General features: G+C 32.8%; 1 protein-coding gene across 9 annotated transcripts; it reads right to left on the bottom strand.

Annotated features, from left to right (window-relative positions):
* Positions 1 to 338: 338 nt before the first annotated feature.
* Positions 339 to 16,565, bottom strand: serpin-1 (antitrypsin). Of its 9 annotated transcripts, none has more exons than XR_016325101.1 (11): positions 16,409 to 16,565; positions 11,293 to 11,387; positions 10,608 to 10,751; positions 8,075 to 8,278; positions 7,598 to 7,696; positions 6,939 to 7,079; positions 6,476 to 6,685; positions 5,930 to 6,068; positions 3,826 to 3,950; positions 2,028 to 2,152; positions 384 to 481 (listed from the first exon to the last, which is right to left on the bottom strand). XR_016325101.1 is itself a non-coding variant. In XM_028184784.2 (10 exons), exons 1-10 carry the CDS (start codon positions 16,425 to 16,427, stop codon positions 475 to 477), a joined length of 1,179 nt encoding a protein of 392 aa, XP_028040585.1. In that variant the 5' UTR covers positions 16,428 to 16,565; the 3' UTR covers positions 384 to 474. The 9 variants fall into 9 exon arrangements, 6 of the variants coding, with proteins under 6 accessions (XP_089593283.1, XP_028040585.1, XP_028040588.1 ...); XR_016325100.1 differs by lacking the exon at positions 3,826 to 3,950 and adding an exon at positions 4,752 to 4,879; XR_016325099.1 differs by lacking the exon at positions 2,028 to 2,152 and adding an exon at positions 4,752 to 4,879.
* Positions 16,566 to 17,113: the final 548 nt, after the last annotated feature.

The raw sequence follows: 17,113 nt of genomic DNA on the forward strand, positions 1-17,113 counted from the left end.
TGTACAACGCGGGCGGTGACCGTTCATCATTAGGCGAACCTCGTTCTGCCTTCGAGTGTAATAAGAAAGGTGTGGTATCAGACCACGTGTCTCTGGGCGTAGCTGGAATAGCCCACTAGGCTACCAGTCGATAGGTAGGGAAAAAGTAGCATAGCAGCCGGGTACATCGTATTTTCCAAGATTTTCGCGATTCGTAGTTAAAACTATTTTTACGATTTAATCACGATTGACAGTCGTGGCTACGAAAACTAGTGGCAAAAATAAAAATATAAAATGAGAGACACCTAGTTACAATCGTAAAAGTAGTTTTAATTACGGCTACGAGCTTATACTTGCCTGCCCCATATTGTGAGCTAAGTTTTGGGTGAAATAAAACAAGAAAATAATAATAAGAATCTATTTATTGAATCAAATACTTGTATTGGGTCTTCTATAAAAACCTCGTGATCCGCTGTATTATTGTTGTTGAAATAATTAATATCTAAAAAAATTAAAGAAGAATTAAATTTTGCATTTACACATCATAATTATTATGAAGCCGGAGAATGTTTAAAAATTCATCAAAAGGGAGAAAAAATTTTTTAACCAAAATATAATTTAATTGAGATAATTAACTGATCAAAGAATAATATTTACTAGTTCACATATTTAAAATAATAAAAACTTTACTTTAAAACATTTTCAAATTTCGACAAACAAAAGAAAAGTTAGAACCGTGTACACCGGGATGTTCAAATATTGTTAGTACCAAAAAGCGAAGCGGACCGTTAAATATGAAATGTTTTAATGTGAATTGTTAGTATTTACAATGATGTTTCAGGTAAATACTACAACCGCATAATGATATTATGAACAAAGTTTACAATACATTTTAAATAATAATTTCTAAGTTCTTTTCAAGATTTATTAGATTTGTGTATTAGATCATCCACCACCGGTAAACGTAGATGCAGTTCACATGAAAGTTCTTCTGTTAGATATATGCTTCGAATAAAAAATTTATTTTTTTAGGCTATCTATGTTATACACGTTATTATCTAAGGTCGTCTTACCACGATTTTTACATCTAATAAGTTCTAGATATTTCTGTGCTATCGAAAGTGCCAAGGCGGACTGGGTCTAGTTATTCCAACCGTGATGATGGCGCTTGCAACATACAAGAATGTTTGAACTTAAAAATATGAAAATCCTGGTGAGATTCCGTTTACCTTTTGTTTAAATAAGAGTTAAAAAAATTATAACCACTTAGAAATGTTTGATTCTTCGGAATTATTGTTTAATTCATGAATACGCAATACAGTGCAAATCGTATTTATAAGGTATTGCTTATATCAAACAGTTATTACCTTTTTTAATCGCCTATGATCGTCATTAATGAATTAGAAGAAGTTTCATCAACCGCCGGCATCGTTAGGAGCCTAGCCTCAACCCGAGTGGTGCATTCAACATACAAATGGATACGTTACACTTCACAACATTAACGAGTTTAATTACGTCGGCTTGAATATCCCTTCGTATATAATGACTTTTCTACATATCATTGCAAAGAAAAATGGGCGATCGGCGTAGAACACTTCACCCGAGTCAAATCCGGCCCTGAGTCCGAAGCGTATTTCTGAAATATTTATTATTTGAGTCACACACGAGCCGGTAACCGTTTATCGAAGGATTTTATTGATTAACGGGATACGAGCTGGCCATTAACACTCCTGTCGATAACAAGTACAATACGCCGAACTGATAAATCAACACTAGCAAACTCACTTCGTTTTACATAATCTATGCTTGTTAGAAGACAGAAAGCTTGATCCCTGACCAGTTTAGAAGCCACTATCCTGTTAATATGGAAAACGACGGAAAATAACTATACTTAATAACAAATTATTATCTAAATTAGCCGCTTATAGAAAGAATATTTTATGCCATGACGAATTAGTTTAGTAAAGTTCTGTTATAATGGTTAATCTAACACTTAGCATATTATGTATTTTAATGCACGCATGATATTGTATGGTTATTGAATGTACCTAAGAAAAGAAAATTCCGTTAAATAAATTGACACCTTCTCCCGTTAGGAAGAATACGAAGGGATGGTTCGCGTCGAATACAGTTGGCTCACTTATAACGGCACTCAATAATTCTACGTTGAATACTGGAAAACAATATAACTGGTTATTTACAATTACGGTTTAGTTATTAATGTAATGCTTACATTTTTCTTAGAGTGTTAAAAATTGATATTGAGGGGTTCAGTTTGAGGGGGGAGCAGTTTTAGAGAACCGAGAGGATCCGAAATGACATGTTAAGGACGACGGCGGCTGTTTGCCGATCCGCGGTCTGCAGGATAAGAGGTTTGCGTTTCGACACACGTAACTCTGTTCAGATTTTCATAAAAATAGATCTCTTTAATCTTATTTGATCAATATAAAAATAATAAAAAAAAAACACAAATTCAAGGAAATGGACGTGACTAATGGCTCTGGCAATTTCAGTTGTGAAAAAAAAGAAAAACCACTTGAAGAATAAAGTTGATCTGCCATGACGTTGATCTATATTTCTATTACAGTTTTATGAAATGTGGAATTCGAATTATGATATACCATAAATACAGTGTACGTGTTCAATACTCGTTAGCAATATGCAATGCATAAGGGATGGCAAAAGTCTTGAGAAACCAGTGGATTATCCAACATAAACGAATTAAGAGTGAACGTACATATATTAAACTACTTTTATTTATTAGTTGGCAAACACACAATGTTTATTATGTCCGATTAGTTTATTTTGTGGTCATCAAACTTGTGGCAGTGTCTACACACAAATTAAATCCTGCTAATGGTCATTTAATATACCTAAGAATGAAAGACTCCGGTAAATAAAGTGAAGCCCTTTCTCCCTTTAAAAAGAAAACGAAATTATGGTTGGCGTCGAATATAGAGGGCTCAACTGCGATCAAATATTTGATGTCAAATTCTGTAAATCAATATGACTGGTTAATTAAAATTACAATTAAGATTTTTTTTTTTTTTTGTTCTTTTTCTCCACCTTATCCCACTAGGTGGGGTAGGCACAGCTATTTTTTCTCTTCCATTCTCTTCTATCAGCCGTCATCTCAACACTCACTCCTCTCTCTCTCATATCGTCATTCATACACTTCATCCGTGTCTTCTTCGGTCGACCTCTTCCCCCTCTACCTTGCACTACCATTTCCATACATCTCATAGTCACATGCATCTTCTCTCTACGCATCACATATCCATACCACGCTAACTGTCCGCTCCTTAATTTGTTGCTTACCGGGGCCACTTTCACACTTCCTCTGATATACTCATTCTTTATCTTATCCATTCTTGTCACTCCACACATCCATCTCAACATTCGCATCTCTGCCGCATGCACTCCTGTTTCATGCTTTACTTTAAGATATAATTTTTTTACTTTAAATAAACAATTAAAGGTGAAAAAAATTTTCTTGCATTAGCTTAGGTGATTATTAAAAAAAAAAAGAATTTTGTTCTAATTAAATTTACATCACTAGCCACGCGTCTAGTGATTTCAAGATAGTCATCGATTGCACCTAAGAGTGGAAGTCTCAGTCAACTAAAGTTATATTTTCTTCCTTTACGAAGTAAACGACAGGATGATTGGTGTCGAATTAAGGCGGCTGATTTGTATTGAAACTGAAATGTTGTATCTCTTGTACAGTACAGTGAAAACGTACAGTTTACATGGAAGCAGTTTTCATGCACGTGCAGTTTAGTTGGTTAACATATAACATATGATGTAAGCTTCGCATATATATGTTGTAATGTTTATGAATTGTACCTAAGGGTGGAAAACTCCGTTAAAAAGAGTGACACCGTCTCCTTTTAGGAAGAATACGAAGGGATGGTTCGCTTTGAATACAAGCGGCTGACTTACAACTGCACTCATAAATACTACGGCGAAGGCTGGAAAATAATGTGAATGCGTTATTATTAAATTTTTTACTTGTTAGTGAAGTTTTAATTACCTTTCATTAGGATCGACTTATTCTCATAATTACGTAGAAACCTTAATAAAAATGTCGGAGTAATAAAAATTCTATATATTTCGGTAGGTACTAGTGAAATATTATGTTCTAAAATGAAAAGTGAGGAAAGTCGACGTTATAGTTGATAAAAAGCAGATACTATTAGGAACAAAGTGTAGTTAATGATAATTTGTAAATATTTAACTATGAAGTCTGCTTTAAGTTTTATTTAAATATATAAAATAAAGTGTTCTATTGGTTATAATAAATTCACGTTCTTCAAATTCCTATTCATTCATTCGTGTTCTATTATTTTATATTCTCGGATCCTATAGACTGTCCAGTATTCTGAGCTATCTTCCGCTATATTGTAATTTTTGTTGTGAATGCGTAGATCGCGGGTACAGAAACAAACGAAAAAAAACCAATAGTATTCATTTTTATTTAATAAATAAAAAAGTAAATACAAAATTAAATCGTAGTTAGTAAATACTACTTCAATATAAAATTAAAAAACTCCATCGTTTAGTATTACTAAAATGAATGAGTTTTATGTAAGATTGTTTGTATGGACGTGAACAATATTAATTAATTTAGTTTGACAGCGTTATATGTAAATCCAGGTAGTTTAGTTCTTAATGAGAATTTGGTTCTATAAGTTTGACATCATACCAAAATTGCGCGTTTAGTATTTTAATATGTTGCATGCATATTAATGTTTATAAACTATATTTTGTACCTAATTTATAAAGATTCCGTTAAACATAATAACACCATCAACTTGAAGGGCATAGTAAAACGGTTTGTTTGCATTGAAAACGATTGGCGGTTGTACATAAACCTTTGATGATCTCGTCATTGTAAAAGCTGTAATATTGAAAATTATTTACTCTAACATAGTTCATATGGTTTTTTTTGCGAAAATTGAGTTTTATTTAATACATCTTTCGCTGTATGAAACATAGCTCTTTTGTCGTTTGCGATTGCAAGAAAAGAGTGTTAATCGGAGGGTAGCATAAAATCATCTTGATCTTTGTCGGGAGTTTTCAACGTATGAATATCGACTAGATATATTATTTAATTAAATCGCTAATAGGAATGCTTGCCAGCCGTTAATTGGCAAAGCAGGAAATCATGGTGAGAATTGTAGAAAATAAATATGCATCGAATAGAACATGGACTGTTAAGGCTAAAGTTTTTAAACACCTAAATTTGAACATTGAATACAGGATAAATAAACTTTTGTAATAAATTCAAGTTCGAAAAACTAGATTTTTTCACCATGTAGACAGAAGATAAAATGATAGGTAAGATGATAAGATAAGATGCAAAATAGATACAGCTCAAGTCTTCTTTAAATCATTTTCCACTTTCGTTAGAATCTTACTGAATTAGGACTGACCAATAAGAACAATAACAAAGCAGATGAAAACTCTCCAAATCAAAACTGTTAATGGAGTTTTTATTCTAATTGAGACATTGGATCGAAGTTCCGCGTTTGTACAACCAAAAAAAACATATTTCATCATCATCATCAGTCATAGTCGTCCACTGCTATACATAGGCCTCTTCCAATCAACATCACTGAACTCGGTAAAGTACATTTTTTTGGCTCTTTTATTAGTTATTTTATTTGAGAAACTGGAAAAAGCGCTATTTGGAGCTGTGTTTGCTCGTTTAATTATAAACATCGTATTGATACATAAGGTCGAAGCCTCAATAAAATTTTGCCAAAATTGCTGCAAAATGATAATCGTGCTGTTTATTGAGAATCTGATCTTGTCCTGAACGTGTGTTGGCGCAAAGGTTGTACATTTTTAGAAATTAGCTCATGGTTTCATTTGCATAACGTAGTGTTGCGTTGTGGTAGAATAGGTATGTATATGAGTTTAGTTTTTTATTTAATGGGTGGCTTACCGTTAGCTGCAGCAGCTTCAGCGCCTTCCTCGTTGATTTCAATGAACGCTTTTTGAATAGCCTCACTTACAGAAAGGCTTTCTCCTTTTAGAAGGCGCGTAATTTGAGCATCGTTGTTGAATATTTTATTAACGTTCATCTACGAAAAGGTGCATGAAGAATTCAGTTCAAATAACATTTATTATAGATAATAAGGAAATAGGTATTTTTTGGCAATTTTGTTTTTCTAATGATCTCACGGCTAGCCTTATGATAAATGTTTACTAAAATCCAGGTAGATTTAAATTTAAATAAATGCTCCCAATCTATCCTAATCCCAATCTATCAGACAAAGTCTTAATTGTACTATAAGCGATTCTATGTAAGCGATTCTTTTAGAGTTTTTGTGTTGGGTATCCATTATATTACCAAATATCCTTTTAATAGTGATTTCAATACAACCTATACACAGTGCAATCTACTTTCAGACTCATTTTGCACGTTATGTATTTTTACTTTCTGTTATTTTTCATACATTACTTATTATTATTTATATATGAAACTTACATTGCTTAAAACATCTTTGAGATTCGTCTCCGTTTCAATTTTGAATTTGGGAAGATACAAATCGACTTCGGTGCTATACATGCTTTGCTGAGCCGTTTCCAACGTCTTAGGGTCTTTTAGTGCTTCTTGAAGTTGTGTAATGCCATCCTTGTCTTTTGGTAACACTACGATCAGCGACGATTGATCGCCCTTGTAAGGTATTTCAATTAGCTGAAAGAAATTGTGAACTTATTCTTAAAAATTCGTTAAGAAATACGCATCACTATTATATTTTGCTGTAATTAACTTTTATAAATCGGTTGCATGGTTTCCGGGAACTGAGTCTGTTATATTATGTCTGTGATTTAGCAACAAAGCCACGACTATAGGGGAAACGGGGCTGTAGCAATAAGAATCTAAGTGTAGTTGGAAGTTTAGCATGGATTAACTTCTTATTACTAAAATTTCAATTTAATATATTTACTTGGGCATTAAGTGCTGCGCTCTCTCCATATTTATAATCGCCGCGTTTATACATCATGGGTACTTTGATTGTTTTGTCTTTGCTCACGTAGAAGTCACGGTCACTGGTCAGTCGCTCGTCAAATTTAGAACTCCATGCTCCCTGGATGTAACAAAAAAATTATTAAAAAATAAATAATGCATTGGGGCTCAAAAATTTCTTTCTCGAGTGCGAGGTAGTCCGAATAGTACGAAATATATAAGCACCACTACTTTTAAATGCTTTTATTAGCTTGAATTATATCTATCTAGGTAATTAAACTTTTCAACGTAATTTTTACCAGCATTAAAATGTCCGAATAAGTTAAAACTTTGTGTATGGATGACAATACAATAATTTTACTATTCGGCCTAATATCCTGACTACGATCACTGAAACAACATCGAGCTCTCCGTCAGCGAAAATATTTGTAATCTGAAATCTCCTTTGTTCGAAAATGGTCCATTAAAATGTAATCCCATACGTTGATTAACAGAATTATTTTCACTTTTCAGTATCATGTGAAATGAAGTTATTTAAAATTAAAATACACGCAGATTAAAGCAAAAAAAAGTATAATATTAATAGCTACCATTATTACCAATTCTTTGCAAGTAAAACTATTGTATTGAGGTACAAACCTTGAAATAGATGGCGTTGACGAGAACAGCCGCTGTGGCTGAGCTGAGCGAGTCCGGATTAACTAAATCCTTAATGCGGTTATTGGTATTTTCTTCTACCTAGAAAATGAATTGAAATTTAGCGGTACCTAGTTGCAGTTCCAAGAATGCATGTCTGTCTGACATTAGTTTGGTCTTCCGGAAACCCCAAAATTGTAAAGATTCTTAGCGACTATACAAGACGAAGCAATAGAAAAAAAGAAAACAAAAGACGAAATCGACATGACGGTATTGTTTCCAAGTTGATTATTTATTTGGCATACGATATACTACATAATATCCAGTATATGAAAAGAAGTACTTTACTGTTAGGGATGAGCGTTGGGGAAGTAGTGAACAAGAATGGGTTTCATACCCGTATATATTTATTAATGACAGAACATTCTCTGAGGACAAGATAAGTATTTTAAATAAATGTATATGAATCTCTCAACTTACCCAATCGTTAATAGACTTAGCTGCGACTGTATTCTTCGAGAAATCAATATTTTGGACGTCCGAATTGAAGACGTCCCTGGAAACGACTGCAAAATTCTCGTCTAGTTTTCCACCATCATGAACGTATACTTTGTTCGCCATTTTAAGCTCAACGCCTTTAATTGATCGAAGGTCACGGCTTTTACTCGCGAATTCTGTTCGTATCTATAAGCAAGCAACAAAATTAATTGTGATTGTTACTACAAGGCAATATAAAATCTTGGAACGAAACAGTGAGGGATATTTTTTAAACGTTATGGAAAACTATACTTATACATATAATTCAGTAGTTCGTTTTTTCTGTGTACTTGCTTTAGCCGTTGGTTTACCTGACTTATGAAGATTTTTTTGCTGTCTAAATAAAATAACAGGACATAAAAATATTATTTATCTCACAATAGTTCTTCGTCATTATTACGGAACTCTTTATTGTGCAATTTTAGAATATAGGGTACTGGGAATCTCTTTTGAAAAAAAAGGTAGATTATACATTTTATTTATTAATTTTTTAATGCCTAGAGGGGTCGACGAGCTCACAGCCCACCTGGTGTTAAGTGGTTACTGGAGCCCATAGACATCTACAACGTAAATGCGCCACCCACCTTGAGATATAAGTTCTAAGGTCTCAAGTATAGTTACAACGGCTGCCCCACACTTCAAACCGAAACGCATTACTGTTTCACGGCAGAAATAGGCAGGGTGGTGTGGTACCTACCCATGCAGACTCACAAGAGGTCCCACCATAAGTCATTTTTTGTTAACGGCCAATTAACGACGACTATCTTCTACGATTTAGACTTCAACTTGTTATAAGGTGAGTGGCGGAATTCATTTTGTTGATGTACTGATCGTTTATCGATCTAAGCAATTAATAAAACAAAAAACTATTTTTCATTCAGTAAGTATATCCTAACTTATTTAAAAAAAAAAAAAAACATTAGACGTGCGTGATCCGGTGATGTCACAAAGTTTCAAATGCACGAAAAGTTAAAATATTTAATACGATACGGATTTAATCTAAAATAATTTAATATCGTTTTAATTAATTTTTACTTTCGTTATTTATTGACTTTTGACCTTCAGTTAACTTTGTACTAGATAAGATGTAGCCTGCTGAGGTATACAATGGAAATATTTCCAATGATTTCTTTGCATCAAATCCAAGCATGGATTGAACTTTTTTCCGGAGACCTTGAAATTTTAATTAAACGCCACGGTATAATAAGCGTAATGCGTAATAAAACAATGTCATAATGAATATGGATGCCTATATCATTGAAATACAGCTGCCCTTTTGATCTGTTATAGACATTAATGTGTATTTATTAACGAATACACTAGATACAGATTCAAAATAGTTTTATATTGTGTGAAATAAAAACCATATTGCCCTAATTACGCACTACATTAATTACAGTTACAGGATTAAAAAGAACTTTAGTCCAAATGAGAACGTTGAATAAGTTCTTTTAAGGATTAATAATAATTTTAAGTATTATAAACTTTTCAACTTTTAAGTTTTTTTTAAACATGCTATTAAAACACACACGCACGAGATAAGATTGCGAGATTAGGTTATTTATATCTTCAACGCTATTATATTTTTCAAAGCTTTTTTCACTGGTGGTAGGACCTCTGGTGAGTCCGCACGGGTAGGTACCACCACCCCGCCTATTTCTGCCGTGAAGCAGTAATGCGTTTCGGTTTGAAGGGCGGGGCAGCCGTTGTAACTATACTGAGACCTTAGAACTTATATCTCAAGGTGGGTGGCGCATTTACGTTGTAGATGTCTATGGGCTCCAGTAACCACTTAACATCAGGTGGGCTGTGAGCTCGTCCACCCATCTAAGCAATAAAAAAAAAAACATAAGTCTGATGATTTTTTTTGTTCACACCAAAATTTTTAGTAAGCATGCTCTGAGCACTAGAACCTAGTATCCTTAGAGTAAATCCAACATTGATTACGCAGCATTTTTTATGAATTTTTGATTCAAATGAGTAGACGAGGTCACGAACTTCTATTAAGTGATAATTATTAAGTGAAGTGACCGGGAAAGTGCGTGTCGAAAATTGCACAATAAAGAGTTTCGTAATAATGAGGACGAACTATTGTGAGTTAAATAATATTTTTATGTCCTGTTATTTAGAGACTGTAGCAAAAAATCGACATAAGTCACGTAAAACAACGACTAAAGCTAGTATACAGAAAAAACGAACTACTGAACTCCGGGATTTCACTATTAAAATGAAAAAACAAATTGAATTAACAGTTAATAATGCATATATATATACAATACACTCATTGTGGGCATCATAACAGTATCTGAGTGTTTGATTGTGCTACAAAAAAGTAGAATAGAGTGAAGGTGTTTCTCTGTTATCGAATATATCATAAGTTTGTGTAATAATTCAGTAAATCTGTAGTGTCAGCTAGCCGAATAGCCACTGTTTAGGGGCTTGTTGAGTGGTATAATGACTTGTATGTGATACTTACAGCATCGTCGTCAGGGAAGCCGATAGCTTTCAAAAGCTCTTCATGGGTTTCACCATCAGAAGCTAAAGCTAACTGAGCGAGAGGAGGCAGCACCGAAAATGCCGAGAGGACAACACTTTTCCCTGGATTATTTTTCACTACTTCCTGAAAGAACCGAAAAGTGATTTTCATTAAAATGTATATAAGTATAAATGTATGTAAGTTAATTCAGTACATTTAATCTTATTTATCATCATCAGCCCACATATTATGTCTATTAAGGAACATAGGCCTTTCCTAAGATTCGCCACAAAGATTGATCTGCGCAACCTGCATCTAAGTTAATGTAATACATATTTGACTTCCAACTGTAAACAAATCCTGATCCACTCTCGGACATGCGGCTTTTAGTTGTGAAATACAACAGCACATAATAGCGGATCACAATATTGAAGGCGGTTTACAAATCTGACTTTAAGCTAAATTGAACAGTAAACTTTTTTAAGATTGATTTGATTTCTACGATATTATATCACTATCGCAATTGTGTACGCCCTAGTTGGAAGACACATAAAATTATTCTTAAAGTAAAAACTTTGAATTCCTAATTTAAAAATTAAAAAACTAAACAGTTTTTATAACATCTACGTTAAAATCGAAGACAATTACAAGTAAATTCGTTCTCTGTAATGCTCAATATACTTACGGTAAACATTCTGGCTGTGAAGTTATCGTTTCCATTTTTGAGTACATTAGAGAGATTTGTGACGGCTGCCATTGCCGCGATGGCGATCGTAAACACTGCAATAAAATAAAGTTTCACTTCATTATTATAGGCATTGTGTGGAGTCTTGTGAACTATTTTCATGGAAAAAGGGTCTTTGACGGCCTCTTAAGGTGTAATGAATAAGTGCAATATCCGAGTATGCAGAATAAGTAATATAGATTGTACTAAGTCGGGGCTGTAAAGACTCGTCCAAGTTTAACTGGGGCTGATCAGAAAACAAGTTCCTAATTTTTATTTTATTTTATTCGTTAAGTGAGCGTGTAGCAGAAACCCACAAATGCCATCGTTTATAGAGTATTAAAACTGGTTAATGTTTGGTAATAAACTATTCGATGTTGATACTGTTTTGATATTGTTAAGGTACAAACATTAAATAGTCCATCAAAATAAAATAAAAAAGGTTTAATATCAATGTTTTCTTTGCACTTCTTGCCTGCTTCACTTTCGTAGACTTTCTATCGTTATGAAACAACAAATCAATCGATTAACGATTTTGTGTCAGACGGATATATCCGAATCTTCCAAGATCCAGTCACGAGATGCGTCTAATCTGAGCTTCCCAGAGAATGCGGTCTTCTGTTAAGCCGCTTACTTTGGGCAGAGTGATTGTGGTTGCATCGATGGACATAGTAGATCTTCTCTTACTCCACAATTTTCATCAACGTTGTCATCTCTAGCATTTTGAGGCATTGCAAAAGTTTCGGACCTGGGGCTAATCAGTCGACAAGGTCTTTTCCTTTCTATTTGGCCTCTGACGATGGCAAGCTTTTACACAGAATAAGTATGTTTCTCATCACTCATTTCGAGATTTGTGCTATTGCGGTACCAAATACAAAAGTACTCTTCACGTGATCATAATATTTTGCGGATCATGGACCTTTTTTAAAATATTTTTATGTCCATACATATCTACTGATATAATTGACGCTATAATTGATGATAATGACGATAGCTTGACGGTATAATTACATTTGTATCAATATCTCTCTTCTCTCTCAAATCTCTTCATGGGTAATGTCTGCTATTTTCTTGACTTATTTATTACTGCCAGCATGTTTTTGTTCTGTTCTGTATTCGTCAGAAGATGGCCACTAAAGGTCTTAAACGTGCTAAATTAAACTAAAAATCTATCGTATTATTATTTTTAGTTTTCATTGAACGAATGAAATTCTTGATGGAAATCCATTGCATTTCAGGCAGATACATTATTTATATGTAGTTTATTCATATAAATATGAGGGGGATTTAAATAGGAGATGTCCATGTTTTAAAACGAAATAATATTCTTAAGCTTTGTCTAGTAAGGCTAGTGTCTCGGTGTTTTATCCCAGAATATCTGCTTAATATGGTTTCAAGTAAGATGTAATAAATTCGCAGGCGATCACACAGTCAAGGATACCTTAACCTATTTATAATGCTGCGCATTTCTTTAATTACAGAGCAATACTATTCTTATTGAATATATAATAAATTTACAAAACTGTTGATGATAACGTGATTTATTAACGTTAATGATAAGTGCATTTAATAAACAATTTTTCATCGAATAGGTATAGGTACATTGCTCTGCCACTGACCTTAAATGATTGATGATATTCAACGGTAATAATTACGCCTTATTTTTTATTAGCGGTTATTTAAGTTTTTTAGGGAGCTTTGATTACTTGCTTACCGTCCCCTTCAGTATTTGATTACATCAATTAAAACATAGTTTACGTTTGTGTAATTTGGCACGAGTTTATGACTCACTCCCATTATTTGTAATGTAAAGTGAATCAGCGTTTCCGTTTGAAGTGGTATTAGCCCTTATTGCCTTTAATCTATAGTTCCGATAGACTACGATAATCAATTTCTAAGTCGTATTTATGACCTAAGCTTTCCTACAAAATTTAAAGGCTAAACAACAGTTTATCGGTAGACATATGCGGGTATTTAGTTGCTCTTGTGCCTGCATGCTCACAAATAACATTAAATATATTAAACATAAAGTTATATTACAAAACAGGTTTTTCTTGTGGCATTCGTCCGCTTATGGGTGAACAATTTTACGGAGTAAACTTGTTTTTTGCTGACTTCGGCATACGAGAATTTAATAAATTAGCTGTCTGTACAGAGCGTCTCTTTTCTATATAAGATTTTTTTTGTAGGTTCTCAGGGATTTTTTTTTTCAAAGATTTTTACAAGGTTTTAAATACAACTTTCTGATCCTTAATATCTGTGAACCCGTCTTACGTACGTATTTATTTTTAAAAAAAAGTAGTGTTATATCACCAGACGCGATTTCATCGAGTAATTTACGTATTAGGTGATGAACGATATTTCTCGGTAAAACGTTTTTATAAACAAACTAGCTGTACCCGGCCGTTTCGCTGGGCATTTAAAATAAACATTATTATTTCTTACCCCTGCAAAGATTCTCATCATTCACGCCCCCGCAACTAGTGTAGGGAGTCCAACACTCATATAAGTATTAGCCTATCCATTAAGTACGTGTATTTTCTACATGGATACCAAGTTTCAAGTCAATCGAATTCATGGTTCAGTAGTTATGACGGAACATCCGTAAAAACCACTGTAGATTTATATATTATTATATAAACAAATACGAGAATATTATAGACTGACACCGAAGACCTATGTAAGCGGAAAACCGGTCCATTAACATTGAATGCAAAAGGAAAACCCACTTTACTCATTGTTTTATTGTTTGTTATTTGTATCGTCACGTACTAAGATCATCAATGTGTAAGAAGGTAAACTGTATTAACATAGAGTCGATAACGATTCACTTCAATTAATATCAAAGTTTGATTTATATTTAGCCGAGAGATAAGGATGGTAGGTAGGTCATATGTATTTGATAATGCTTTATATCTATATTGTTTACGTTTAAGTGTTTTTATGAGAAAAGAATAATGAAACGAAAAATTTTCCAACGAGCGTTTGTTTCTCGTAGATATTTTTGGGAGCCTGTAAACTATTTAATCAACTATGTATTAACATATTTTACTATGTAATTACCACAAGTGAATTAAATGTAAATTGCTATCGATGAACTCAACACATAAATGAAAACATAAGTTGGCAAGCCGAAGTTGAAAAAATAACCTACAAAAAGCGAATGAATGGTCAGCGTCTATTTGTATTCTTTTTTTAATAACTTTACATCCGATCAAAACAAAACAAACACTTCATTCGCAAACGAAACGGCATTCTCGCGTGTCTACACTTCTTTGCAGGATTTCTGGAAGTTTTAACTTTTGTTAATTTTGTTATATAAAGTGGTTCTTAAATTTTGCCGTCATATTCACAAACAGTCACTACAATTATAAGTACTTGAATTTTCTTTTAATAACCTATTCCATTTAAAATGTCATGTGTTCATAATATGATTATTTGAAGTGATACTGTTGAAGGTTTTAAATATTTATTTTTGGCCCTAAATATAGTTAATTGTCGCTTAGCTGACAATTTAAATTTATTATTTAATTATTTCTTTTTTTCCCGTTAAATAAAGCATAAACATAAGTTTTTGTAAGTGAAGTGAAGTCGTAACTGAAATTCGGGATAATATTTTAGTTCAAGTTAGAAACTTCAGAAATATTTGCGAGATGCCTGAAATTTAATTTGATAGAAACGAGTATAACTGATGTTAATTATAAGTAATGTTATAGTAATAGCAAATATAAAATAATTATACCAGTATAATATTTATAGAATCTAAAAAGAAGCACTTTTTTCACTACTGCATACTGTTAGCATCTGTAATTGTATTAGCATTTATTTTTGAATAGGATATGTGCTATTTGCTAAATATTTTGCTGATGTGTAACATTGTGGTTCTCTATAAATAAATAAATAAAATAATCAATATCACTACGGATATGATGCGGTCTACCTTGAAATATGAATTCAAAATTTCAATTGCATTTAGAATAAAGAATATGCTTTACCTCAAACTCAAGAAATGATTGGACAGTGGTACATAAACCTAGAGATTCACCAAATACTAACTTCTACTACTAATGTGGAAACCCGATTTGTTTATGTTTACTTTTTAATATTTTCAATTTAAACCAAAACAATTGCATTGACGGATTATTTTATCGATAAGCTTCAGATATAATACGATAATTGCAGGTGTAAATAATTGTTATCGTGTCGGTATTTTAATATAAATGTGAATATTTTTAAAGTTTAAGATTTATTTTGTGTAGAGTTTCATATTATTAAAATATACATATTGCTTTTTTCATAATTAAATTGTCATATTAATTAATAAAACTTGACCAGCGGTTTCACGTTAATTTTTTTTTTAATAACGGAATAGACTTTATTTTCCAGCATAAAGGACCGGTTGTGTTACTCTATACTCCATATACTACTAACCGATTGTTTTAGCGTACAATAGTAAGAAAACATCCATCGATTCTCACCATCTTTCAAATTTATAATATAAACATTATTCAGTACGAATTAGTTGATTTTCCTCATTGATGTGTCACTTGCATTTCGAAAAGTAGAACAGAATATTCTAGAAACGAAGTCAAAAAAATAATAATTTAATAATTACTTTTTAATGATATCCGAGTATTCTTAATATTGCCCAATTAGTGACAAAGGAGTTTTAATAGACAAAATTTTATATTTACACTAAAATTAAACGGACTTTCTCAATATTACAATACCCAATTTCTTTTTTTAATTTATTTATTTAGTCTGTTGTTATTGTCAAAAGTGCAGATCAAGATAACACCAAGCATCATTCAGTAAGTCACGTGATACGAACCGGTCTTCAATGTTTTCTAAAGGGTCATGGTCATATTGATAATCTTACAATACAAAGTCATACGTAGCTCTTTGTAATAAAATAAATAAAAACACACACGAATTTCATGAACAATTTAACGCGTTAAGATCACCGACCATAATTTAAAATTTCACTAACATTTGAGCATTCGATTAAACAGGTCATTCGTGTCGCTGTAATGTTTAATGTATTTATATATTTTAATAAATTTTTAAAACAACTCACAACAAATGATTGTCTTCATGTTTGTGGCCTGCGTCTCTCGAATGTCAGACTCACACTGACCGGTTTTAGCGTCACGGAGTATTTATATAAGCATCATTTATTGACTACATAAAGTACAGTAGGCTAAGATACAAGTTGAGCGTTATTGCAAAAAAAAAAAAAACAACTATTAGGGTTGTTCGTATTAGTTATTCGGGAAACAAAGACGATTATATCTGTTTATTTTGTAGCCGCAGTTACGATGTTTTATCATCAGCTTTAACGTGGTAAATTTTAAACCTCTTTGTTGTCTTTAGGTTATCGAAACACCAAGACGCATGAGTCGAAGCTACATTCTCGTTCAAATAACGGCTATCCCATCCTTAACGTAGAAACGAATGATGTAATATATTATTTTTAACAATGAAAGTTAACTGATCACAGGTGCACTGGTATGTGCGAAGGGTCTTAGTAATATGATACAGTTTAAAACTGACCTAGTTTTGTTAGACTTCTTGGTTAAAGCATCATACATTTTTAAGCTAAATTCTAAGTTACAGCCGCAAAAGATTCGATTGATAATTCGATTATTACTCGTTTCTTGATTAATATTCTGAGAATTGTTCTATACTCTTGGCATTTCCACGCACTTAATTAATAAGTCTTTGGAGTTTTATATTATTGCGTAATTACTGGTGGTAGGACCTCTTGTGAGTCCGCGCGGGT

Source organism: Bombyx mandarina, chromosome 22 (genome assembly GCF_030267445.1).
Source record: "Bombyx mandarina strain Sakado chromosome 22, ASM3026744v2".
NCBI classification, from domain to species: domain Eukaryota; kingdom Metazoa; phylum Arthropoda; class Insecta; order Lepidoptera; family Bombycidae; genus Bombyx; species Bombyx mandarina.